Source organism: Triticum aestivum, chromosome 1D (genome assembly GCF_018294505.1).
Source record: "Triticum aestivum cultivar Chinese Spring chromosome 1D, IWGSC CS RefSeq v2.1, whole genome shotgun sequence".
In the NCBI taxonomy this organism is placed as follows: Eukaryota; Viridiplantae; Streptophyta; class Magnoliopsida; order Poales; family Poaceae; genus Triticum; species Triticum aestivum.
The window spans coordinates 424,669,108-424,696,595 of record NC_057796.1 but is presented as its reverse complement, the minus strand read 5'-3'; the positions used below and the strand labels follow the sequence as shown (position 1 = coordinate 424,696,595).

The 27,488-nt window shown below is 38.7% G+C and overlaps 1 protein-coding gene across 2 annotated transcripts; it reads left to right on the top strand.

Annotated features, from left to right (window-relative positions):
* LOC123182586 (serine/threonine-protein kinase ATM) lies at positions 1–27,367 on the top strand. 2 transcript variants are annotated; one of them, XM_044595214.1, is made up of 78 exons: positions 1–212; positions 358–466; positions 549–692; positions 1,408–1,569; positions 1,656–1,854; positions 1,993–2,149; positions 2,234–2,370; positions 2,442–2,529; positions 2,634–2,740; positions 3,275–3,373; positions 3,460–3,516; positions 3,690–3,765; positions 4,436–4,519; positions 5,223–5,264; positions 5,377–5,447; positions 5,719–5,767; positions 6,492–6,569; positions 7,614–7,751; positions 7,834–7,926; positions 8,253–8,437; positions 8,723–9,329; positions 9,423–9,491; positions 9,605–9,769; positions 10,422–10,547; positions 10,630–10,757; positions 10,899–11,055; positions 11,213–11,259; positions 11,339–11,402; positions 11,502–11,576; positions 12,143–12,265; positions 12,600–12,785; positions 13,010–13,134; positions 13,223–13,292; positions 13,902–14,029; positions 14,712–14,853; positions 14,933–15,073; positions 15,185–15,283; positions 15,365–15,411; positions 15,534–15,732; positions 15,824–16,042; positions 16,252–16,323; positions 16,421–16,490; positions 16,993–17,101; positions 17,190–17,313; positions 17,385–17,543; positions 18,259–18,327; positions 18,786–18,833; positions 19,258–19,362; positions 19,473–19,559; positions 19,873–20,172; positions 20,257–20,369; positions 20,547–20,613; positions 20,700–20,774; positions 20,855–20,977; positions 21,072–21,236; positions 21,318–21,419; positions 21,582–21,733; positions 21,846–22,026; positions 22,101–22,148; positions 22,245–22,328; positions 23,052–23,135; positions 23,276–23,356; positions 23,442–23,531; positions 23,623–23,685; positions 24,045–24,185; positions 24,286–24,342; positions 24,434–24,499; positions 24,713–24,807; positions 24,897–25,005; positions 25,170–25,259; positions 25,348–25,427; positions 25,546–25,624; positions 25,710–25,756; positions 25,856–25,955; positions 26,030–26,161; positions 26,282–26,416; positions 26,507–26,572; positions 26,787–27,367. In XM_044595214.1, the coding sequence occupies exons 1-78, from the start codon at positions 144–146 to the stop codon at positions 27,003–27,005; spliced, it is 9,048 nt and encodes a 3,015-aa protein (XP_044451149.1). In that variant the 5' UTR covers positions 1–143; the 3' UTR covers positions 27,006–27,367. The 2 variants fall into 2 exon arrangements, with proteins under 2 accessions (XP_044451149.1, XP_044451150.1); XM_044595215.1 differs by lacking the exons at positions 1–212; positions 358–466; positions 549–692; ... (12 more) ...; positions 5,719–5,767; positions 6,492–6,569 and adding an exon at positions 7,143–7,233.
* The last annotated feature ends 121 nt before the right edge of the window (positions 27,368–27,488 follow it).

The following is a 27,488-nucleotide window of genomic DNA, read 5'->3' as shown; positions in this document are numbered from 1 at the left end:
ATGGCTGATTCTGTGGGCCCAAAAGAACTAGAGATGTTCTAAACCCACCGAACACCAAAACCCCCGCCCCCCGCCCTCCGCCGTCGCCGTGGCCCCACCCGCCAAACCCTAGCCCCCGTCGCCGGCAGCGGTGGGCAGCGGCGATGGCCACTGCGCGCGACGTCGAGGAGGTCGTCCAGAAGCTCGCCTCCGACCGCGCCAGGCCCCGCGATGTGAGTACCCTGCTCCGCTCTGCTCTCCCCCCAAATCGGTCAATCAGTCAGCCAATCATCTCCGACGACCTCCGATTCTGAGGACGGCGGCGCTCCTGGTGGCTCCTCCGACCGATTCTGATTGCTCCGCCGCGTGCTGCTGCAGGAAGGGGTGAAGCTGCTGGGGACGTGGCTGCAGGGCGACCGCGCCCCCACCTTCTGCCGCCTCCTCGCCCGCAACACCGCCAGGGCCAAGCCCGGCCACCTCGCCTCCGGTAGCCACCTCCCACCTCCTCTGCTTCCATTTCGCTCGCTCCCCCCCTCGTCGACGCTTGTCATGCATTTGCTGTTCCGCAGGGGCCACGTGGCCGTTCCTCATCACCGCGCTCGCCAAGTGCGTCCTCGCCGACATCGCCGCCAAGAGGCGCGGAGCTACCAGGAGCGCCGCCGCCGGGATGCTCCGCGCCGCCGTCCGCTGCGCAGAGGACGCCAGGCTCTCAGGTAATATTAAGCTAACAGTATTCCAAGGCCCTTCTTCTTCGTCCTGCTCCTTCCTTATTATGCCCAATCATTGCGACTCTGTTATCTGAAGTGCCCTGGAATAATGTAGTGCCCTGGAATTCTCGTCCAAATACTATTGCTAGTGCCTATTGTTGTTGGCCGTAGCTTAATACTGGAATCATGTGGAATGTGGTATATCTTTTGCCATATGTTCTTACTCGTAGAGTTTGTGTTGGAGATACAGTAACTGTAAGCTCGGCAGTGGGTGTTAAATCTTGTGCTTGTGGTCTCAGCATTCTGTTATACCGTGAATTGATGTATTATGCGAGGTTTTACTTGCTCTGTTAACATTCTGAAAAGTCATCCAAACACTATTGTTAGTGCATATTGTTGCCTACCATAGCTTAGTATTGGGAGTCATGTGTTTTCTTATTCATACATCCTGTGTTGGACATATAATAACTGTAAGCTTGACAGTGGGTGTTGCATATTATGTTTGTGGTTTCAGCACTCTGTTTTTTGGCAAGCTGATAAATCACGTAGGCCTTAACCACGTGCTATTGCTACTTTGCTAGCATTATGCTCAATTCTTTTTATCTACTAGACTTCCATGCAAGTGGTTCTTCAATTGTTTTTATATGGAATATATGCTGGAAGGTTCTTCAATTGTTTTTTTTATCTACAAGCTATTAAAGATGGTTCACTGTCGTTGCAGGGCACTCCTTACTTTTGGTTTCAGTTGCTAAGCAGCTTTTTAGTCATATATTGGAGGTCATAAAAGATGCTCCCAGCTTTCAGCTAGAGTACAGCCCAATTCTCCGGCAGCTTTTGACTGTGAAGGAGTACCGATATCAGATGAAACCTCGAACATACAGCAGTGAGTTGCCATATCAACGGTCTCCCTGTTTTCATATCACAATGCCCTTTTGTTCTGTTCTTAATAAAATTCTGTATCTTCGCTAGATCTTGTAGTGCTCTATATGAAGAAGGTTGCGACTGGTTTTGATGCAAACTTCAGCAATCAAGCCAGCTCAAAGGAGGAATCCTTCCGCTGTACGTGGACTCTCCATGTTCTACTTGAAAACCCACCTGGCGATTATCCTGACACCATGAGGGAGGAGGTTCTTAATGGATTCTGTGCAATATTCTCACATATTAGGAGGCAAGTAGTCTCTGACCAAGTCCTTTCGGCTCTCCTGTTGAACCCCCTTAATTTCCAAGAGGAGCGGGTTGTTCATTTTAATAGCATCTCTTGTCAATTCTCTGAGTTGGAAATCATATATTAATTTTGTGGGATCAGGGAGGATGGAAAGCTGACTAGCAAGCTTATGGAATGCGTTAACACCTTTTTACTCATGGATGGACCAAACCTTGGAGACAAATCTGTGGAGATCCATAAAGCAGTTCAAGATTTTATATTGCGTTCGTGGCTGATGACTCGTGATCTGCGGCTGAAGGTTCTTATGACCCGACTTGCATTTTTCAACTTTGTTTCATATTTTCTTATGTTTGATTCATCGTGAAGTTACTGTTGCTTCCAGAGTTTGTTCATCACATATGCGAAAATTCAGTTGAAGCTTGCTAGAGCTATTCCAAAGGTTTTGGAAAGAAAAAACCTTCTTGGTGTCATCATGGACGACCTAGATCAAAATGTTAACACTGAAGCAGGTTTATTATGGTAAAGGCTACCACTATGCTTTTCAGAGTTATGATTTTGAGTTCTTCATTTACTAAGTTCAATAAATGTAGGTGTGAGGCATCTCGAGATGCGAAAGACGTGTCCTTAAGATGCTCCTTGGAAGAGTTAATGGATCTATCTGCTACTATTTTTTATCAGGTAATAGATATGCACACACAACTTTAACTTAACTCTTCTGAATCTCGTAGTAAATCAGCATTTTGTTTTTTATAATATACAAGTGACTTTTTATAACCGTGTAGGCATATAAATCCCCCACACCAATTAGAGGAGATGGTGAGAAAAAATTGAAGACGGAGGATGTTATTAGCCGCATCACGAATAGCCTAAAAAAAGGATCTCTATGTTGGTAAGCTGTACATGGCACCATTTTTATCCCTGTAAGAAAACATCCTTTATCTTCTTTATATGAATTCTCAGATGTGTACCCTGAATATGGTGCCTTCCAAGCTTGAACCCTCTTACAACTGCATTTACTTGACCAAGATTCAGTAACTTCTTCTATTAGACGCTTTATTGTGTGTAGTATCTTTCCATGCCTTTAGTTGTTTCTCTCTAATTTGAGTAACTCTTGACAAAGGAAAAACATCTGTATTCTAGTTGAAAAGTCAATTTTACTCTAATTTGAGTAACTCTTGACAAAGGAAAAACATCTGTATTCTAGTTGAAAAGTCAATTTTATTGACCGAGACACTGACTAGTTGAGTAACTCTGTTACCCCCGTGTGACCACATGTACCTCCTAATGTTCTGGGGGGGGGGGGGTGGTATGCTCGTGTGGCATACTTCTCAACAGATGTTCTATATAGTGAGATGAGAAGACACAATATTCTTTGGTGAACACACGGACAGATTGACTAATGGATCTTTTTTTTTTTGCACAGGATTGGTACCACATGTCTTCTTGTTCACAAGTATGGATATCGAGTGGACAAATCTTTGTTGATCAGTTGGCTCCAAGCATGTTGTCAATCTTTGAAAAGGTAACTGTACTTTCAGTGTGCCATAGTTTTTGGTTAATGCAATTATATGTCGTACCATCTCAGTTGACTTTGTTATGCTTATCCAGTGCTTTGAGCAAGGCAAACGTCATACGTTCTCAGGATTCACTGCTTTGGATTATCAGGTTTGTTTTGGTGGTAGTGAATTTTTTGATGTCATAAAACATGTAGGGCTGTTGTATGGAGTATAGTAAATACACTACTGGTACCAGTTATATGGAATATATGTAAGCACCAAGTTACATCTTCTATGGCTTGCTAATTAGTAGAACTGCCTGATTGTCAATGATCTTAACAGGGCACTTAAGGAGTTCTCTGCGATGTTCATAGTGAATACTAGGGAGGAATCACATTGTTTATTAACAAAAGGCGAGGTTGTTTTTCGAATCCATATTAACTTTCTGTTTATGCCACTTGCATTTCAGTAGTTCTTGGTACTTACATCTATTGCTATGGAAAATACTGGTTAACTGGATCAGGGCTAAAGTGGATCCACCTCTATCATATGCCATCCCCATATCACTATATGCATGCTCTAGAATAATTTGGACTCGCATTTTTTTTCAGCTTGTATCTTTCAAATTAGATAACACTAAAAAAGTTGGAGTAATAAGTGAATATTTTATGAGGGATACTACATCAACAAGACTGCAAGGAATTGCAAGTATCTGTATCATTCATTACTTAATGCAGCTCTTTAATTTGTATATGAATTATACTGTAATTTCCAGTATTTTGCAAGTGGCCCATTTCAATTTTACCAACCATTATGTACCGGCTTTGGTTTAGCTGGCCCCACTGTTACACATTGGTTTAACATGTCCACTGTTACACATTAGATATGTGAACATTTGCTTGCATGCTTACAAGGTTTTGTCTATTATCTTTTCTCAAGGTTATCAGATTGTCAAAACCCAAAACATGGCGTCACTTTATTTTTAAATGCTTTAACCATTTTGCTAACCAAGTCTTGTCACTTTTCTGCAAGTAAACTTATGACACTGGTAGTTCTATTCAATATGTGTGATATCTGTTTATTTGCAGATGTCAACTGTTGAAGGTTATTGGCAAGATATCTGGAATTCCCTCATTCATGCACTTCCTTTGTTTAGCCCCACAGCTCTAGTGGTGAGTTCCAGTAAATTTCTTTTCCATATTTGCAGTTTTTTCAACCCCTACATGTTGGACATTTGAACACTTCATTCAAAAGCCCGATGTCATTGCCAGTCAGTACACTAGATGCTTTTCATTCAAATACTGCACTAATAGCTGATCTTAGCTCACAATATCTCAGTAAAACATCGCTATAATTACTAGAATGCTATTAATTCACTGTGTGCAATTTTTTATTTTTTATTTTTAGGGATTCAGAACTTAAAATGACTTTGAAACCGAATTTGAAGCATTGATCTGAACCTGATACATCCATGGTCAAATACATTAAGAGATGCAAGACATTCGCTGTTTATCATCGGTGACTTTTTCCTGGTACTGGATTATTCTTGCTGTTAGATGACCACAAAGATTTGAATGTTTAGTGACGCCCACCAACCTTTGAGTTCATATTGACTGCAAAGATTAAGTATGTAGTGATGCACCCCAAGATTGAGTGATGTTGGTATTGGAAATAGATATATAACTCTGCATACTGAAATTGAACTCTGCATACAAACTCCCTGCCTTTGTATGCACTAGCGGTATTTTGCTTTGTTGTTATTGTGAGTGGTGGTAGGGGTGTTACTTGCCATTGCAAATTTAAGCTTTAACTTGTTACATTACACTACATCTATCTACTTTACACTCTGATAGTGTATACTGTGCACTTTTGTAGGCTGATTCAGCTCTAAATCTGTTGGGTGGAATGATCATGCGGGTGAGCTTTTTAGCCTGAGCTTACGGCATGTTATATTAAATACTGTGTATGACCTATAGCTGGCATTAGTTGGCTTTTAACTTCTGTAATTTATCTTGCTTTCTTCTTTTAGGATCAAGTCCATACTTCAGTTGTGTCAGAAGATACATGGAACCTGCAAACTTTTAAACAATCGCCATCACCGTATGCCTTCTTTTCCATAAACTCATTCATGTTGTTTTCCTTATGGCTATGGTAGCTGCTAGTTGCCATATTTGTGGTAGCTTACTAGTGCTATTCCTTAATTTATTTTCTTTGTTCTCGGCATCCCTTCCCTTACATAGAATTTTGCCTTCTAGTTTTTTCCGAGTTCCGACATTCTTGCTAGTTGTGACTTGTGTGTCAACTTTTTAGAAAAATAATTATGGTCCTCATGGAAGCTATGTTTGTACTCTACTAATCATTCTCGCTCTAGGTCTGCTCTGTACTTCATTGCTTGTTACTTCTCAAGGATTGGGTTGCAGGTATGTTTTCTATCATTTTACTACGTTAACTAGTTAGAGCCCTGAATATGGTAGACTTGACCCCATTTTTTCGAAAAGCAGCTTTAGTTATCTTAAACCCTACCCTTTTGCTACTTTTCTTTTTATTGAGGGATTCTTAAATCATAAAACCCAACTTAAGGTAAACACAGAAGAATTGGGCAAAAAAGGACTTTAAATGGCTGAGATCATTTTCCCAGTTCGCTAGGTTTGCTTGGTACCCAAATTCAAATTGTTCAAGTAAATTTGGTTATATTCTGCCCAAATGGAGTTCTATTATGTAAGAAACTTTATATGGTTTACTGCTGGTCATTCTGAAAATTATTATGCGCATGTTGTTTCATAATTTTCTATATTAATGGCTGCAGCTCACCGGTAGTGTTTGCCAGATTGTTCACATGTTCCTATATTGTTTATGACTAAAGTTGAAAAATATTGAAGCTGCTCCTGAAGCTGCTCCTGGCTCTGTATAGTTTCCATGCTTGCCAAACTGATCAGTAGGTAAACAGGACAGTATGAATGTACGATAGTGGGGATTTATAAACCAGCACAAAATAAAATCAGCTCAGGTTCGATGTACTAGTCCAAATCATACGACCTACTTAGTAATCTGCCATTATCAGATAAAGCAGCTGCCGCCTTATTTTAGTGTGTATCTCAAATACGCTCAAAGGATGCATTTGTTAATTGACACCTTGCTATGCAGGGCGATTTATCCAATTCTAGCCTTGTTCGAAAGAATCTGCTAAGATCAACTTTGGAGTTGATTCAGTCAGTGTCAAAGGTGGTCCTATATTTAACCCCTTTTCTATCTTTGTATTGTATCCATTTTAAACTTTTGTTCAAGTTATGTATACTTCTCAATCCACAAACATTTGACCAAACTCTGCCTCCTCTCCAGTTATGTTAACTCCTGGTTTAGCTGCACTCATGTTCTAGAATGTGAATGCATGGCTCAGGCCTGTATATGGTGAATTGGTGATTGCTAAATGAACTCTATGCAGCAACCACACATCTAGGCGACAGGGCAACAATAACATGAAAGAACTTGTTTCGGAATTTATATGGCTTGTGTTCATATAGTTTATATCTTACTCCCTCCGTCCCATAATATAAGAACGTTTTTGACACTAGTGTAGTGTTAAAAACATTCTTATATTTTGGGACAGAGGGAGTACATCTTTAAAGATGCTATTTTGTAATTCACTGTAACTTAGCTTCTGTGTGCATTTCTCTTACTAACTGAATCATGCAGGGAATTTCCGTTACTCATGAACTCATTGTTATAGTAATTCTATGTGCCAACATGCAGTCCCATTGTTTACACATTTTTGGTTATTTTTTCATTTTTTCTCAGCTTCTCTGTTGACTTCTGTGTCGTAAATGCTTTTTTCCTCTTCTGCAAGGGAGTATGGTTTGTATGTGATTACTGCATGCCTTAAATGAATGTGAGTTTTGCTGAAATTAGTTTCTTGATGGTGTGATTATTTAAGTCTTATCTGATCTGATTTGATCTAGTTTACACTTACGTTTACTCCTTATGTTATTGTGATGTATTTTACTGTGGTGTTTATTTGCCTATACACTAATAAATCTTGTAGTCCTTATGTTATTGTCCATACACTAATTTTGTTAACACTGTCGAGCAAGATAGCAAATTGAACTTGGGTTTGCTCTAGCATTTCATCACTATATATTGTCCATTTTCGTATGTACATTCTGCACCACTGCATCTATTTTTTTCTCACTTCCTGTCGGGAATTAGTCATCCATTTTAAATTGCCATCGAGATATTCAAGCTCAGTTACTGATATACGTTCTACGGCAGGGATCCTCTCTTTTAAATGAGCAAAATGTTGTGATGATTCCTGAAGCCATTTTTTCTATCTGTGCTGGTTTTTCATCATCAGCCATTAACTCAGCAAATGCATCCCAACTGTTTGATGAATGCAAGGATTTCTCAAAGGTATGTTACAGTTTGTTACAAACACTTCAATCTTTCTAAATATTTCTTTCTGGTTGCCTTCTACTAATTTTGTTTATTTTAGTTGTTACTCGAGAGTGAGAATTGGGTCATCAAAGATGAACTAGGTTACTCTGTGGAAGCCTTATCAGAAATCAGTACTGAAAGTTCTACCAAGGTGATTTACTTGTTTCCTGTTTTTCTCACAATAGTTTTGGGTCTGTGAGTAGCATGTGTCTATGCATTGAACTTATAAAGCCATGTCCTGTAAAGATGGATTTTTTGTTATGAAGTCATCTGATTTCATGGGCAACTGAAAGCCATTTTGACTTAACATGCACTGCAAACATATGTAAATAATAGATATATCCAGATTTTCTCATTTCTCATCGTGAAAGACCCAAATGAAAAGTGATATATCAAATATGACATAGTTATGTATGTTTGATTTTTATTCCACTTCTATGTATGTTTCTTACAGAAGGTTACTCATTTCTTAAACAGGTTATATCTGATAAATGCAACCGAGCACACCTTCCTGGGCACATCCAACAGCAATTGCTTGATCAGCTTATGGAGTTCGAAGGATTTATGGCCTCAAATGAACAGCTTGAGAAAGTGGACTTATGTACTCTTGTATACCGTTGTTCCCTCCTCTGCAATCTAATTCATTGTGCACTATTGTCAAGGTATCTTTTTTCTAGTCATATGTATCTGTTGTAATCAGTTGGTGGCATCAACATCTGTGTCTTTTTTTTTTTGACTAAAATAGGATACCCAAATTGTAGATACCAATTACTTAGCTAGTTACGTCGTAATCTTTACCAAATACTGTTATATGTTTTCCTGTAGTACCAATCAGTCTTATGTTGTATAACTCCATGCTTGTATTTCTCTATTTTTGTTAATGAACAGGCAGTGCTCTTGCCTGGTATTCCAATTTTTTTCCTTATATTATCTGTGAATTTTTGCAGGGCAATAGAAGAAAATTCTTTATTTCTTAAAGAATTATTTGGTCATGTTACTGGCATCATAAAATATATTATATCAATGGTTATGAAAAAGCACGAGGAACTATCTCATGGTCTTACTAGTGTAGGCTCTGCATTTGAGACAGCCGGCTCCATTTTATCCTCATTTCAGACCTTCCTCTCTGCTCCAATTTTTAGACTGCGGAGTGTTAGTAACAGAGCCAGCTCTGTGCTTATTAAAGGTGTCACTGTATTGCTTGATGAACTATTGGTGGAATTCTCTCAGTTGTTTTCTCGTCTTTCTAGCTCTGCGAATAATTCTGATAGTGAGAACACTAGTAAAATGTTGCCAATATCTTCTGTCAACTTGTCAGAAGATCTAAATCCTTTTGTTGACCACAAAAGTGTTGTTGATATGGATTTTGATATGACGGACTCTGGTGAGGTTGACTCTATCACAGCTAGTGGAAGTGGAAGTATTGGTATCTCGTCACGCCTTTTGGAGTGGAAGCTTGAACTAGTTGGTGTTATTTCAACTTTTTTCTCAGTGTCAGCACCCCATACATGGGAAATCTTGTACAACTTAGTGGAGAAAGAGAGTGATGTCAAGGTACAAATTTGTAATAGAATCTGCTTCATGTTCATTTTATTGTTGTTGTTGTACTTATATACTATCATTGTAACATTTTATTTCCTTTTGAAGGTCTCCCATGCCATCCTGCTTAATCTTTGTCAAAATATCTCCGCTTCATCTAAAAGTTTATCTTCTGTGGTACCGTCCGACTCATACTTGAGTTATACTCTAATTTGTACTAAGCTATTGCCTTATGAGTTTTATCCACTCAAGCTTTATGTGTTTTTAACCTTTTGGTTTTGGTCATGCAGGTCCATTTGATATTCGATATGAGGGAGAAATGTGCAAGTTTACTACTTGGTTCTGCTGACTGCTTAACACATGTACATGCCTTGTTAAGAACTTTAATGGTTACACGTGATGTTGGACAAAATACTGATGGAAAGCTGCAAGCATATAATGAGGTTTCAAATGAGGTTGGTAGCTGGGATAATCATTTTGCTATGCAAAATATATTTCTCTGTTGTTAGTTTTGTTGTCTTCAATGAAAAGTTAACTTAGTGGAGTCCTGAATCTAAGCCATGAATAAACTTAAGAATCACAGTCAATCATTGTTATTGAATAGGCTGTTACTTCTTTTTAATAAAATGCATATCGGGCAAGGGCATTTTGATCAATTATGTTACAGTGGAATTGGCACTGAACATGTTTTCCTCCTCCCCTTCCAAGTTTTACTGGTGACCTAATGTATTGTTAGATATTTGCATGCCACTTCAATGAGCAGTGACGATTGGTTTCAATTTTCTTGATTAGTTGTGTTTAGTGGTTCAAACTACTGAACATACTCAATTGTGCCAGAGTAAGGATGTAGAGAACATCTTTCAAACAAAGAAATGCTCCTTTCTAGTTTCTTCGAAACCCCATAAATCATCGGGTAAGAACTGATCAGAATCGTTCATAAATCATTGTACTTAGAATAAATCAGAGTTAATATGCTGATCCTGACAGGTGTCAGTACGAACCAGCTGGTTGCATAATCCTTGTTGGTCCATTGATCCAAAGAAATACCTGTAATACTGCTGGAATCTGGAAGTAACGAACTGCTACATATGTTCTAACTATCTGCAGAACCAGGACATTCTATTAGACTTGGTGACTAAAGGTACTGAGATCAGCATCACAGATTGGTTTTTCCGGATCATGCTCATTGATTGCATCACCCACTTTATTCACTTGTTCCCTGATGGTGCCCAGGTGATATATTTTTTCTGTTTTCTGTTATCTCGTACTACCATTTCAAATTATGTGTATAATGAATTGAATATTCTCATTTCAGGATATGATTGGACATTTCCTCAACATGCTGCATGATACTGATTATCGTGTTAGGTTGTATCTGGCTAGGAAAATGGTTGTGCTATTCGAAACATGGGAAGGACATGATGAGTTGTTTCGTGACGTTTGGTAAGTGTTTGACGACGATACATGCTGTTAAATTCATTTGGCTACACCAGCTAGCCAACCCTGTACATCAATGATGATTGGCATTTAGATTGCCAACCTCTAATCATGAGAGTTAGCTTACCAGTGTTCTGTTAATGTCAGCTCAAATATTGGTGTCAAGATGGTGCAGTTCTCCAGCGAGATTCCAGTTAAATCTAGAGAAGTCTTAGCTGTTGGTCCACAATCTGTTCCAGTTATTGAAACTGTCCTCATTACATTAGCTCATTTGTCTGTGCATAGTGAGGAGGTTGAATTTGAGGTATGTTTGTTCTCGTTGTCACAAAGTATTTCTGGGAGATGTGTCACCATTATGTGTTTGCCTACTGATGTCTAATTCATGTTGGAGAAAAAATATTGGTCTGACTCTGCACTGAAGTTTCTCACTCAACATAATTTTGTCCTGTCTGATGTTGCAGTGTGCATTCATGATTTCTGCTGTTGCTGCTATACAGCCTTCTCAGCGGTACTTTCACAACAAATGAACTTTTTGCTGGTTTATGGAAATATTACCATGCTTACTCTCTTTTCATGCTACTTCTCAGAAAATTGGAATATGCTTTATTTGATTCTATCTCAAGAAAGCTCAGTTACGCTTCACGAAGCAAGGTGAGTGGACATTCATCTACTTTATTCAGTTTACTAGAAGAGAATGACTTGCTTGTGGCAAACTAAAATTTGCATATTGTAATTTTTCTCCATACCCAGTATTTGGACCAACTGATGGGTCCAATTCTCTTCCGGTGGGTTGCCTGTGAAGTGAGCCTAGTTTCGCTTGTTAAGGTAATCTTCTTTTCTACTGCTTATTACATTTTGATAATTGATTCTGAAATATGATTTCAATGTTTCCACATAGCGCCACAAAACGATGCCATTAAAAAGTTAAGCAAACTGAACACAGCTTAAATGGTTGATTATGAGATAAGTAGGCCATTAGCTCCAGCTGACGTTGAATCTTCATAAATCCTGAGATCTTAGCTGTTGGATCTTCATAAAGCCACCATCCAGTTCCGAAAGGGCATTGCTCTCATGAGAGAAGGCGACACAGAATAGCTGTGTCGTGATAGTATACATCCAGGGTTCACAATGCCATCTGGAATCTGGTCTTCTGGCATGGGGATAAGCCAGAGTAACTTGGAAAACACACATGAAACCTATTGTTTTGTCGTTGCAGAAAACAGTTCTGTACTCTGAACACAGTACAATTGCTTAGTTTTGCTGTGAACAGTCATAAACTGGAAAGTTTATTTACTTATTTTTAGGGTTTGTAAGATTTCCAGCTGTTATTGTATTAATGAATTACTCATTCATGCGTTAATGCATTGTACTTCTCATGCAATTTCTTACAGGTGCAAGAGATGTTTGGTTTTGATACGGCCAAGCCAAAGGAGTTCATTGAACATATTTGCCCATGGCTTCTTTCGTTCCTTATTCTCAGGGGTGATGCCGCTGGCCTTAATTGGATATCCAAGGTGTGTTCACCATTATTCTAAAACATAATACTAGCTTTGCTGTTGATTCTTAGTTTCTGTTTTTTTTCTGTAGTGTTTCATTCTACATGTAAGAAGCTTGTAAACAACGGAACATACAAAATTAAATTTAAAATTGACCTTGTGAATTAACTTCCCTGAAAGAAAAACATACCAAACATCGCAGTATTATTAGTTTCAAAAGTTCTTTGACTATTTGATAGTACCGTGTACAAATGCTTTTTATAAGGCGTTTTCTCTAGTCTCCACTGCCCAGTACTTGAATGCATTGAATGTCTATGGTCTAATTTTTTTTCCACCTTTATGCACTTTTCAGACGTTGTTACAACCTTTATCTGCTGTCATCAAGGGATATTTTGTTCAGATCTTTGGATTGTGTATTGCCGCCAAAAATGGCACTGGGCCAGAGAAGGACTTGGCAGAAACTGTCTTATACGAATCACTTTTACAGCTTGGCGAAATTTCTGAGTTTGAGCGTGATGATCTCATTAGAAAACATATGGTATGCTTTCTGAGTAAACCTCTCCCCTTCAATCTGCATGCAATGTTTACTGTTCCTTTGTGTATTGTAATATTTATCTGTTGTTTTCATCTAGTGCATTTACATATACACAGCAAAGTGATGTTGTTTGTGCTCCTTTTTGTGGTTGACTTTTACAATCTAGATGTTCTCGATCTTTTATCAGCTGTTATTCATTATCGCACTCATTCTTGTCCTATTTTTAGGTTTCCATTGTGGGCGTTTTGCTCACAGTTTCATCCACTGCTCGCCAATCAGAATTGCCATACTTTTCCAGGGAGATTTTAGCACGCACAATCAAACAAGTTGTTGATGGATTCATGGATACAGCGTATGTCCTTATTTTTCGTGTATCCTACACAATTTTGATGGTCGAGTGCTGATGTAACAAAATCATTGCTACGCCTCTTTCATTTTAGGGATGATGATTCGGCTGATACGGTGGTTATTGACAAAGTTAATATATTCCGTGCTGACAGAGTTTTTAAGGTATTTTGTTTTTTCACGTGTTCAATGTTTATCTAATTTCTGAATTCTTAACTGCAAATTAGAATGTTTTCTGGCAATTATTAACTGCAATGTTATGCTGCAATCTGAGGGATGAATAGTCAAGAGTGTTATCTGCCAGCCACACTGTTCCTGTGATTATTATTTTTGTATGTTGTACCTAGAGTTCAATATCATGAGAAGTGTATTCCTCAAGTAAACCAAATGAATGTTAAACCTTCCTCACAAACGAATTATGATGTTCAACCGAAAAAGAATACCTGGAGTTCAATATCTAAAGTGTATTCCTTGAGGGCTTGTATTTATGAGTGGGGATTAGTTCTTGCCTACCCAATTAAAACTTTTCAAACTACAAAGTGTTTTGTGCAAGTCTGCAGTTGTTCATCGACAACATAGGGACAAATGAAAACATTACTTTGGTCTAATCTACTCCCTCCGTTCCAAAATAGATGACCCAACTTTGTACTAACTTTAGTACAAAGTTAATATAAAGTTGGGTCATCTATTTTGGAACGGAGGGAGTATATATTAGTTCTTTCGTTATGTGGGTTTGACCAAGTTCCATGTTTTTTTCTTCTTATTTGGTCATAGTTCCTGTTGGCAATACATCAACAAGTTACAGAAGCAGGCCATCCTAGGCACATGAGTCATCGGCTTTGTGCGATTGAGGTTTTAACAGATGTACTTGGGCACAGAGTGGTACATTATAGCACTTGCTTGTAAGTGTTTTTCCTGTTCTCTTTCTTGTCATTGCTGTACCAGATGATTTTTAGATGTCTGTCAGTTCGGAATGGATTTTGTCGTTGTTGTCTAGCACCCTCAAATATTTCAATGATCCAACTTTAGACTTGCTCGGCAAGAAAATGTGTTATGCCTGCTGTAATCTTCTGTAGGAATGTGATTCCTGTTTCCAGTTTGATGCTGGCTCCTGTGTGTCAATGGCTCAATGCCATTATCAGAGCTTTAGTTGGAGCACCAATTACTATGCAGTATTTCTTAAAGTTAATTAACTGCCTTCATTTAAGTGTATGTGCAGTTCTGAATTACTAGACTTCTTGGTGTCAATGGCTCAATGTGATGCTGGCTCCTGTGTGTCAATGGCTCAATGCCATTATCAGAGCTTTAGTTGGAGCACCAATTACTATGCAGTATTTCTTAAAGTTAATTAACTGCCTTCATTTAAGTGTATGTGCAGTTCTGAATTACTAGACTTCTTGGTTCATGCTGTATTCTAGCACTGGGTTTTACTTTTATCTTGTCTTGTACAACCTCTGTCCCAAAATACTTGTCTTAGATTTGTACGTGCCTAGATACATCCGTATCTAGACAAATCTAAGACAAGTATTTTGGGACGAAAGAAGTATTAATCTAAATTGTACTGGGTGCATGTCTCGACTGCAGCTATATTATTTGTATAGTGGGGAATTATATCTGGAGGCAACCATTGCAAGGCCAGTGCTGCAACATTTTATCTAAATTGTTGGTTGCTTTCAATGCAAACTCATCTACAGAAACTGTCGCTGTGCTTGGCACGCAGCTCCAGGTTATTTTCACAAATAACGTCCTTGGTTTCCTTCTTGTACTTCTTCTGTCACTTACTCTTCTCATCTGGACTGTTGCAGCGTTTGGTTCCTAAATTAATCACCTGTTGCCTACCTAATGATCAAGAAGGAGGGCGTCTCAATGGGGATTTGTCGAAAGTTCTATCTTTGCTTCGTCAATTAACAGTTGATGCTGATCCCTTGCTTTATGATTACATACGAGTACGCTTCATCTCCACTGACCCACTCTGTATCTACAATTGCAGTCTGACAGGCTGCAACATGTTTTCCTTATCATCGTTGTGATCTTTTTTGTTCTTGATGGCCTTGCAGGATTTGGAACCACTTCCTGGTCTTGATTGCTTGAAAGATATAAAAGTTTTCCATGCTTCACTTTCTGACTCATATGCCTCAAGAGACCAGTTTCTGAAGGTTGCTATTCATTTCTTTTTTCCTATAATTATTATTGTAATATTTGTTATGGGCTAATGTATTACTTTTAACTTCCTGTAGTTTGTTCACAGGGCTCCTCACTTGCCTGCAGAATTATTTTTGCTGAGGTATGCCCTTATTTGCACAGCATATGTGAAACATGTTAGCTTAGACCATCATGATATTGTATCATGTCTTTCTTTTGAAGTGATCATGTTATTTGTTCTAACATAATTCTTGTTCTTGTAAGTCTTCGTACACATCACAAGAAGTTATTATCGGGAGAAATCATCTGCAGAGGCGATGTATCTGTCGGTAATGCTGACACAGTTAGTTGCTGGCGCAGCGACCCAGATGTTGTTTCGGCTGTATGGACTCTTGTTGGCCTTTGCAGCTCATCATCTGTTGCAAATGAAGCTTCTTCAGTGCTTGCTGATTTTATCTCTAGGGTGTGCTTTCTATCTTCATCCTTTTGCCATGCCCATTATATTGTTAATGCGATTTTTCTCTTGTAATCACTTTTTTTCAACATAAGTGCAGGCTGGTATATCTGATGCTCATCAAGTAATATTCGATGTTCCAAATCTTACTCAAAAGCACTCTTTACAACTTCAAAGTGGTTCTACTTCCAAGGAAGATAAATTGTGTTCAGACTATGGTATTTCTGATGATATCTTGCTTGATCTTCTGAAACTTTTGAAGACTTATTTATCAGACGGGTCTGTCGAAATAATAGAAGTTACTTCACGGACATTGAAGGTAAGTTACTTCTAACTCTTTGTTTGAGGATTTGTGACTGCTCATGGTGGTAATTACTGAGCACATTTTACATGGACTAATGATGACTTGTTCGATTGTTAAATTTTACATGGAATTGCAAGTGTCATGAATATCCTAGATTCAGCTTTATTGGTAATGTCACTACAATTCGTTTAATAGCTGGTTTTTGCTTTTGTTTCCATAAACAGGGGATTCTGTCAACATCGAAGGGCCTCAATTCTCTGCAGTGTCTTGATTCTCTTGATAGATCTTTACTGATGGTATTTAGTGCTACATTGTCGCGTTTCTTATGTCCTTTCAAGTTCATTTTTCATGCCTTCCAGCTTATCTTTTCAGCTACTCATTTTTTTCCCATAGGTTCATTCAAGGGGAATAAACACTCAGTTAGTTGAGCAGACACTTTTGGGGATGGATAAGTATTCTACTGGTGAGCGATAGCTTGTACCTTTTATAAATTAATGATTTGTGTTATTTTTTCCTTTTAGTTGCACGACTTGAAATTTTACAGCTGCAAATTTGTTATTTTATTTTCAGAAGCAATTTTGTTCTTTGTTTTACTCCATTTTCATGTTGGAATTATTCTGAATGGTTTGCTCTACAATGCACTATCCCAGAATGGAACAGAGACATATGCCACATCCATAAAGATAAATTATTCAACCATAAATATTTGGACGAATTAACAAGCGCAGCGCACCATGTAATTTTTTTTTACTGGCAAGTTGACAGATTGGATTTTATTGTGCACTCGTTGTTTCTGGTCCCGCACAATACTTGACAAATTGTATCATGAGATTTTGTATGTGCATATGCCTGAATATTCTGAAATCTGTATAGTGCACCATGTAATATTTTCAAATATGGGCCTGTGTTCGCTGGTAATTCCAGATTAAATTAATTGCCGTTTTGGTTGAACTTTTGTTTGATAGTTCCACTTGAAGATTCAGACATCTGGCAGACTGATGGTCAGCCGTATGAGCAATGGTTATGTACCCTAGTGAGCTCGCTCATTTCCCATTGTGATGACATCATCCTAAGGTATAATTTTCCACAGAAAATATAGCCGTGACATTAGTCAGTGTGACTGTAACCTCTATAGAGCTTGATAATGGTGTTCTTCTTACAGACTTTGTAGAAGTCTTGTTTTTCTTAAAGTTGAGGCTGCTGAGCTTTTGCTGGCAAGTGCTCTGGTGAACATTGCTGGCAATATGGATTCTAATAGCGGCATTTGCGGATTAATTTCATCAAAGGTTTGTACCACACGAAGTTATTTGGTTGCTTGAAAACTGTCAATTGATGCCTTTGTGATATATGCATGTAGGTTGAGAAAATAATTTTTTGCGACTCGAATTATATGATGAAATCAGTTAAGCTATTTCTGGATGCACTGAATGTTGTCAGATCTTTTTATGTTACCGAACGAGCCAGAGCTTCCCCTTATAATACTAGAGCTTCCCCCTCCCCTTACAATACTCCGAAGGTATGTTTTTAATGGCAGTCTGTTCGGCTGCTTGTTTCTAAATTTTGTGTATCATGACCATTGTTCTCTCTTACCATAGTTACACACTTACATGATATATGATTGAAGGCTCATGACAAGTTTTTCTGCGCCTGTCAATTGTATATCTCCAAGATATCACTTAGCGTTTAGTTTTTCGTGGGAAGTGCTCAAGTTATTGGCATCTTTATGCTAAAAAACCATGGTTCGCTACCCTCGCATGGAACTCGATTACTTTAGAGTTGTTATCATGGTTTCTTTACTGAAAAAAACTCTTTGTTGCATGACACTTCACCATGTAATATTGAGTTGTTGACCATATAGTCAACACATCTTCTTTTTCTTGAGAGTGTTCCATTTGGTAACTTTCTGTGACTGCATCACATCGAAGAGCAATTTACTGTTCCTTTGCCTTCCAGCTTTCTTGTCTTTTACTTTAAATGATTTGACTCAGATACTGCATGCATGAATCAAGCAATCGGCATACAAATCCACTTGGCGGGTCTAGTTGATTAGTTACTATTGTATGGTAGCCTTTAACAATCCTGTCTGTCAGGAATGAACGTATCAGGAGCCAATACTCAATGTCCGGATGTCACAAACTTAACTACTGTTTTTCTTCAATAGTAATGTTGTGCACTTGATGAACTTATTTCTGTTTATTTGTACTTTTCAACTGCCTATGGATCTTCTGTAGGATGGTAGTAGATCCGCTAGATCCAAAAGTAGGTCACCAGCGGCAACGCCGTCATCTTCATGGAGGAAGGTACCTTATTATCTTATCTCTCTCTTTTAGAAAAAAAACAGGTATCTTTTGCTATAGATTTTTTGTTGCTGTACGCATTTCTGTAAATCTTGGTATACAAGAGGATATCTGTCGTATTTTTACAGTTCTTGGCTGTCACAAGCTCATAAACATGCCATTCTATATTTCTATTGATGAATTGGCGTATTATCTCTCCTCTTAGCAATGAATTAAGTAATGAATTTTTGGGAATGCTCTTAGACTCCACCTTTAATCTCTAGGCCTGCAGGAGCATGTCCTTCGAAAATAGAAATTCCTTTGTAGTGTACTCCTTTTCATCCATGCTTCTATGTTTTTCTGTAGTTGGCACATGCGAAGCTTCTCACATCAGTCTATCTCAAAAGTTTGAATGTTTGCTTGTAACTAGGGAGAATGTCTACAGCTGCTATCCCTTTCTTAACATGTCATTAATTCTCCAGGTGTACTGGCTTTTGGTTGATTATCTTGTAGCTGCCAGAGCTGCTCAAGTAAGTGTGATAACTTTGTCATTATGTTGTTTGTTTCCTTTGTCATTTGCCGATCTCTATTATAGTTCTGTAGATGTTCAGTTACCTTCCATTGAAAATATGTTTAGCTACAGTCTTTGGTTTGAACCCATGTCTGGATATGGTAAAAAGTGCATGGCTGGAGTAATAGGATCGATGTGCTGTTTTGTATGGGTTCTGGAGTAATAGTATCCCGTCCCTCGCAGTGGTATTTAACAAAATAAAACTTGTTCTAACATTTCAACCATGAATAGTTCTTGGCCACAGAAATGCTCGCTGCACCAAACCTTTCTTCTGCATACAATTTTTTCCACCTTACGCCTCTAGAGACTGAATGTCTCAATGCTTCAAGGGCTCCTTTTCTCTTTGATGGCACTGATTGTTGCTTTCTACTGGATTTTTGTAGCGTTGCTCATGTGACTTTGCGACGCTTATGTATGTTGAACTTTGGTGTGAGGAACAATTCAATAAGCTGGACCTAGGACCTCCAGATTTTTCACAGCAAGAGTCGGTCAGTCCACTTTACATTTCGTCGGTTGTTGCTTTACATCTTGCTTGTGCTTTTTTAGCTCTATTTTGATGTCTTCAGTTGTGTCAAATTATGTTTCTTCCTCTTTCCAGTTGCCACCACATATTGGGCTATTGGTTGAGGCATTTACTCACATAAATGAGCCGGACAGCATTTATGGAATAACACTGGCCAATGAGGTTACTCGCACAACTTCTATTTGTAATTGTTGATTTATTTTGGGCGTGTTCTAATTTTATGTATGAAATCCGGTTGTTCTTAAAACGCCATTTTACTTTCACCTTTCTGTGTGAACTCCATACAAATTTGAAAATAGTGAAGGGAAATAATCTTCATCCATCGCCACATAGGCACACAATTGTTAAATTCGCATTATAAACGTCTTATATTTAGGAACAGAGGGAATGCTATTTTAGATATAACAGTTTTGCTGTTAAGGTCTGGAAGTTATGCATCTTAGATTGCTTCTTGTTCTGGCTGTATCTTGAACAGGTAGCTTCTCAAATCATCAGATATGAGCATGAGGGTAACTGGAGCAGCGCTCTTGAATATTATGATTTACTAGTAAGATCAACCCCGAAGGAGAACCTTGCCAATTTTGCTGGGACAGTGTTGACTGGACCATCTGTGTCTTCTAAAGCAGAAGAGAATCTGCTGAACTGGAAAATGCACAAAGGTCTGATGAGGTCATTGCAGAAAACTGGATGTAGCCATGTGCTTGATATTTACAGCCAAGGGTTAACCAACCAAAAAGCGTGCCTTCAACAGGATTCAGAGTTTGTTGATATACAAGTTAGTATTGCGTATTCTAGATAATATGCTTATTGCTAGATTTTTTTAGTATTTTTGTTATATGTTTGACTATCTATCTCGCAGTACGAAGCTGCTTGGAGGGCAGGAAACTGGGATTTCTCCTTTTTTGTTCCATACTCTTCGCAGCCTTCAAGCCGCTCCCGCGATTATTGTCTTTTCAATGAAAATTTGCACAGGTCCGTATTCTTCATTTATCCTTGCATATCAATATGCTTTACACGTTCCACATTACCTTCTGTTGAAACAGCTCTAAGTTAATTAATTATTTTCATTTCGCCATTTTGCCCTTACCTTCTGAAAACTTGTTTCCCTACTTCTGATATATCTTTTAACTTTCTCTCTGCATGCTTCAGTTGCCTAAGAGCTCTTCAGAATGGTGATTCTGAGCAGTTCCAGGGGAAACTTTCCCATTCCAAAATGGTAGTGTTCAGTGTTCATATTAATTTACACAGGGTACTCATTTGGGTTTCTCTAGACTGTAACTTATTTACTTTGTCCTCTTTTAGGATCTTGTGTTGGCTCTTTCAAATGCTAGCAAGGAGAGCACAAAATACATCCACTCTACCGTTCTCAAATTACAAGTACTCCTTGTGATCATATGGTGGCCTTCATGTTTTTGGTTATCGTTAGGTACATTACTTCTAACATTTTGTTAATTTAGATGCTAGATCATCTTTCTATGGCATGGGAGCTGCGCTGGAAATTTTGTCCCGACCAAGCTCCAAAATCTAATGTTGGAACTGAGGAATTCAATCTTGTGCCTGCTGTACCCAAGAGGAATCAGGTTCTGACGCTTTCCTTGTCATATATTGAAACCATTTTGTTAATACTTGAATTTTCCTGGTTGCCTAATCATTTCCTTACCCTTTTTTTTGCAGCTGGAGTTGTTGAGTAAAGAGTGGAATTTCATCCTGTGTCAAACAGAACGTAACCTTGATCTTTTTGAACCCTTTTTAGCATTCAGACGTGGCCTCCTCAAGATCTTAGGTTCTGAAGAACATCTCATAGAACATTTATTTCAATCCGCTTCTGCACTCCGGAAGGTTGGCTCACTTCTTTACTTTCCGACTACGGGTCCACTGTGTTTGTTTGCTTCGTACATCATGATTATTTTCTGGATTCAGGGATTAAGGTTTTCTTTGGCTGCGGCTTCCTTATATGAACTCAAAGAACTTTGCTGTCACAGAGATCAGCAAACTGTGCCAAGCACTTATTTCCTGTCAAAGGTAAACAACTTACCTTCCTGTTATCCGACTGCTGATTTGAACTTTTGAAGTTCTAACTTGCTTTCCTTTCCCTTTCTCTTTTGCATCTTAATATCAGAGCATGTTTTTTTTTATGTGATCAATTGAAGTTCATATTCTGATAATCCTGCATTCACTCTCCAGCTTGAAGAAGCTAAACTGCTGAGAGCTCAGGGGCAGCATGATATGGCTATTGGTCTTGGTAAATACATACTGAAGAACCATACTGATGAGAGAAACAAATCAGATGTCTACCGATTGGTTGGCAAGTGGTTGGCTGAAACAAGATCGAGCAAGTAATCCTTTATATTTGATGCCTCGTATACTGTTTTTCTATTGCGAAGTGAGAACTCTTCCAACTTTTTGTATGTGTTGTTAACATGAACATTCTTTATAATAATTTTGTAGCTCCAGAACAATCATTGAAGACTACCTAAACCACTCTGTAGCTCTTGACAAAAAGTACATGTCCAGGCAGTGTCGCACGCATTTTCATTTAGCACATTACACATACAACTTGTTCAAAAGCTACGAGGAAAGACTTTCATCCAATGAATGGCAAGCCGCTCTGCGTTTAAGGAAATACAAGGTAGCTGAGTTGACAATGCCATCAATATTTGACTTTAAGCTTTGTTTATCTTAATCAATTGCTATTTAATGCAGACTAAGGAGTTGGATACGCTGCTTAAAAGACTCAAAAATTCATCCAAGGCACGTAGATAACTGGAACTTTTGAGTGTTGCTGAAACCTGAAAAGCAAGGTCTTTTATTCTTGCTACCTCGTATACTAAGCCTTCAAAATTTCAGGCTGAGAAAAGTGATTACGGTGCGAAAATCCAAGAGTTGCAGAAACAACTTGCACTTGACAGAGAAGAAGCACAGAAGATTCAGGTGTGCATATACTGTTTATCCAAGCTTCACACCAAAATTTCAAGTTCATGGTCCCTTCATATATACCAAATATACTGTTTAATAGTTCTGTCCAATAACCATATATCCAGAAAAGGTGCTGATATATAGGCAAAACCTACCATTCTCAAAAATTAACTATTTGGCAAACGGATGATGCAATATTATGATAATTTACAGAAAGATGCATTCACTTCATGTTGTGCATATATGCCAAATTTAGTGGTAAATTCATCTGAGGCATAGAGTGCCAGAATGACGATTATTGCATCATGCATTATTCTCTTTTACTGATTTTTTCTTTTCGTAGTTGTCTACATCCAGAGGTGGAGCCAGCATACCACCAATGAGTTAACCTAATAATTTTTTGCATATCTTATACAATCACTATCTATCCATGGAGCTAAGCTCATACATTCGTCAATCTGACCCCATGCACTAGAATTGACTCCTATGGTGTCTGTCCTGCTTCCCCCGTCTACATTTTGGACTAGCGTGTCATGTGATTTTCATAAATGGGGTTTTGGTGTCCATAGGAGCACCAAATATGGAGTCCCTCGTTCATTATGGCCTCAGTAGAAACCCACAGCATAATTTTAGCGTTACAATTAGTTGGGCATGTTGAGTGTTATGCAACGCATTCCATGGAATATTAAATTTTTCAGTTTGTTTTGAGCATTTTATTAACTTGAGCCCTTTTACCAGGATGATCGAGACGAGTTCTTGAGTCTAGCACTTGAGGGGTACCAACGTTCCCTAGTCGTTGGTGGCAAATATGACCTACAAGTGGTATGCAATATATTTGCTGGGAATGTTCTTGTTCTTTCAGTCTCAATGTGGTTCATACTGCAAAACGGTTTACCTTCAATTCTGTGTTCTGTTCTCAAGGATACTGTTGCTTATGTCAGTGTCAAACATCTTACATTCAGGTTTTCCGGTTGGTATCACTGTGGTTTAATCTCTTCTCAAGGAAACAAGTTGTGGACTCAATGATTAAAACAACAAAAGAGGTCATCTCTTTTAGCTCCATTTCATTATTCCTGCTGGTACTTTTTTCCCTTCCATGCTAAAAAACTTTATTTTTTGGTTCGATAGGTCCAAAGCTACAAGTTCATACCATTGGTCTACCAGATTGCTTCTAGACTTGGGAGTTCAAAAGATGCTCAGGGGTCAACAAACTTCCAGGTATGCACAACATTGAGAACTGTCATATGTTGCTTCCGCGAGTAAACATGAATATGAACCTCTCAAGTAAGATCATTATTTTCCCTGGCAGAATGCATTAGCTTCTCTCTTGAAGAAAATGGCCATTGATCATCCATATCATACAATATGTCAGGTATTAAAGTTACAGTCTTCTATATATTGGAGGAACTACGATCAAAGTCTATTTTCATGGTTTTCATACAATTCGTATTGTTTTAGTGTTGAACCTAATAGTATATTGAATAGTGAACCCAGATCTAGTCAGCCAAATGCTGAATGCATGTAAAACAATCGTATAACATGGTCAGTACTGTATCAACTAATACAAATACCAACACAACATTGTTTTAGGAGAACCCCACCACGACTTTCACCATTAGGCCGAGTTGATGTATGGAGCAACTCGAGCACATTTTTGTTAAATCTGAGATTCTTTCAGGCCAGTAGAACACTCTTTTGCTGTTTTAAGTATGTGTCATTCTTTGGCCTCAGCTTTTGGCTCTAGCAAATGGTGACCGTGTCAAAGACAAGCAAAGAAGTAGAAGTTCTTTTGTTGTAGATATGGACAAGAAGCTTGCTGCTGAGAATCTATTAAAGGAGCTATCTTCTTTTCATGGGGCTTTGATTCGTCAGGTTTGCCACTTCTTACAATGATCATTTTATCGCGATATTCTTAACCATGGAGGTGGTCATGTAATATATTATTCATGATGCTCATCCCCACGTCTTATAGATGAAGCAAATGGTTGAGATCTACATTAGGTTAGCGGAACTGGAGACTAGGAAGGAGGTTAGTTACCTGTTCAAATAATGGCTTGTAGGGGATTTGTATACATACATTCTCCATGCTGACATATTCTTTTTGTACATCTGGTTTTCAGGACACTAACAAAAAAATCTCACTACCCAGGGAGTTCCGCAGCATTTGCCAGCTTGAACTTGCAAAGGTACTTTTTATGAAATTTACTTCTACAAATTCCTTCTGTCGCTTCCAGCTGAAAAATTACCATATGGTTAGGACAATAAGCAGTCTTTGCTTTGTGGGACCTTCTGATTTTCCTTGATTAATAACCTGGGTCTGTGTGTTCTCAACCGTGGGTGTTTTAAATGACTTATGGAAATTTCACTACGCTGCTTCTTTGTTTGTTTGATTTCATCAGGTTCCTGTTGTGACTGCTACTATTCCAGTTGACCCTAATTGTCGGTATGAAGAAGGTACCTTTCCACATTTCAGTGGGCTGGTGGATTCTATTACGTAAGTTGGGTTTTGGTTTAACACATTGTTTGTACCCGAGGATTTACTGTTTTTGGTCTTTATTGACTGTTGGACTTCCTCCATGACAGTATAATGAATGGAATTAATGCTCCAAAAGTTATTCAGTGTATTGGCTCGGATGGTAACAGATACCGCCAACTTGCAAAATCTGGAAATGATGACCTGCGACAAGATGCTGTATGTTCTTCTCTTTCATTTTATTGTGACAATGTATTAGACATACAGGGTTTGACACTAAATTAGTACTTAACTTTGGCAAAAGCTATAGTTGCCTGTGAATATCATAATACACCGCACTTCCACCCGGAGCCTGAGTAAACGCTGTCTTGTGTAAATTTCAGGTTATGGAGCAATTTTTCAGTTTGGTAAATATGTTCTTGCAAAATCACAGAGATACTTCGGAAAGGAGATTGCGAATACGCACATATAATGTAGGAATGAATGCCATAAATTTGCATTTCTCTTAAGTTTCTCCATGCCTATTTTGCAACTTGTGACAAATCCAACTACTTTCTCAAGGTTGTTCCTTTCACCCCAAGTGCTGGTGTCGTTGAATGGGTAAATAGGACTGTTCCGCTTGGTGACTATCTCTTAGACAGGTAATTCTGTTCAGATTCCAGTTGTTATATGTAAAATAAATTCCAATTTCTGGATGTTTTTTATTAATTAAAGGTATTTTTTATTTCTAAAAAACACGTATTTCATTGGTTCGGACAGCAATAGAATTGGCGGAGCACATGCACGATATGGAACTGGAGACTGGACATTTCTGCAATGTAGAGAGCACCTGGCGTGTGTATGTTCATATCTGGAGCTTTCACTTTTATATATTCCAATAAATGATGATTAGTGTCCTTTCTGAAAGCACTTATGTTTTGTAGGAGAAAGACAAAAGGAAGGCGTTTTTCAAAATCTGCGACAACTTTAGGTTTTTGTTGATTATTTTCATTTACTGAAAAATGCAGAAGTAAAGTTGTCTGTTTTGCTTACATTTTCTTTTCTTTTTTCCTTGTCCTGCAATAACCAGGCCTGTGATGCACCATTTCTTCATTGAGAGATTCTTGCAGCCCGCAGACTGGTTCCAAAGTAGACTTGCGTACACAAGAAGTGTGGCAGCAAGCTCAATGGTAACTTTCATTTTAGTTGGTGAACGGAAGTCATTTGTCTTTGCCTATACCGGTTACTAATTTTGAGGGTTCAGGTGGGATATATTGTTGGGCTTGGAGATCGCCATTCCATGAACATTCTCATTGATGAAGACACAGCCGAGGTTGTGCACATTGATCTTGGTGTTGCATTTGAGCAGGGTCTCATGCTTAAAACACCTGAATGGGTACGTGATCGAAACCATACCATTGTAATGTTTGCTACTAGTTACCATCCTGAAGCCTACTATGTGCGTGAAGCCTACTATAAATGATAGCCTGGATTAAGTTTACATCTGTGCTTGTAGGTTCCATTCCGGCTGACAAGGGACATCATAGACGGCATGGGCGTTACTGGCACTGAAGGTGTATTCAAAAGATGCTGTGAGAAAACTCTGTCTGTAATGAGAGAAAATAAAGAGGCATTGCTTACCATTATTGAAGTATGTCTGTTGCCAAAAGTCTTTTCATAAATGCATTCTTCAGGCAAGTCGCCATTACAGTTTATCCTGATAATTGATCTAACATGTCAGGTCTTCATCCATGATCCTCTTTATAAATGGGCCCTTTCGCCACTGAAAGCCTTACAGCGTCAGAAGGTAACCAGATGATTTTTCGCTTATACAAGTATCTCTATAAATGTCCACTATGCACGACTACAGCTTGTAGCGCTGGTGCTGCTGCATATGTTAGCGCTAAAGCCACTATATCGTCCATACATACAATCTTTGTCGAAACATACACCATTTTTTTCTTAATTTCCCTTTGGAAGGTGTGGAATTCCAAAGTCTGAAGTAACATCTGATCTTTCAGGAAACTGAATACAATGACTCGTGCCTGGATGATTCTCAAGAGGCGTGCGAGGGCAACAAGGACGCGGCCCGTGCGATACTCCGCGTCAAACAGAAGCTGGACGGTTATGAGGACGGCGAGATGAGGAGCGTAGAGGGGCAGGTCCAGCAGCTCATACAGGACGCGGTAGACACTGATCGGTTATGCCAGATGTTCCCAGGGTGGGCACCTTGGCTGTGAAGCGCCCATGAGAAAGAACATAGATGGGAGATTCCGAACCCGCGGTAAAAGCGATGTTGTGACTGCTAGAGAAACTTTTACTTTTGGTGCCCGGCGCCTGTTTTTGTGCGTGAAGGTGAGAAACATGGATGGAGATTCCGAACCCACGGTAAAAGCGATTTTGTCACTGCTTGAGAAGCTTTTACTTTCGGTGCTTGCTCTTGTGCGCGAAGGTGGGAGAGGGACTTATCACATCATACATGGGCCTGTAGGTGTACATATAACTGTTGTAGATATAAAGGGGCCTCTTGTCTGGAGGATGTACGCGGAAGAAAGGTAAAACTCATTAGTGTTGACGAAATGTAAAAGAAGTTGCTTTTCAAGGACTATTGTCTTTTCTTTATAATTCACTAACCGCAATGCACGCCACAAAGACATGAATATCTTTTGACCACGGTGTCTGATGCACAACAACTATTGATGTGTGGAAAGTGAATTGGAGAG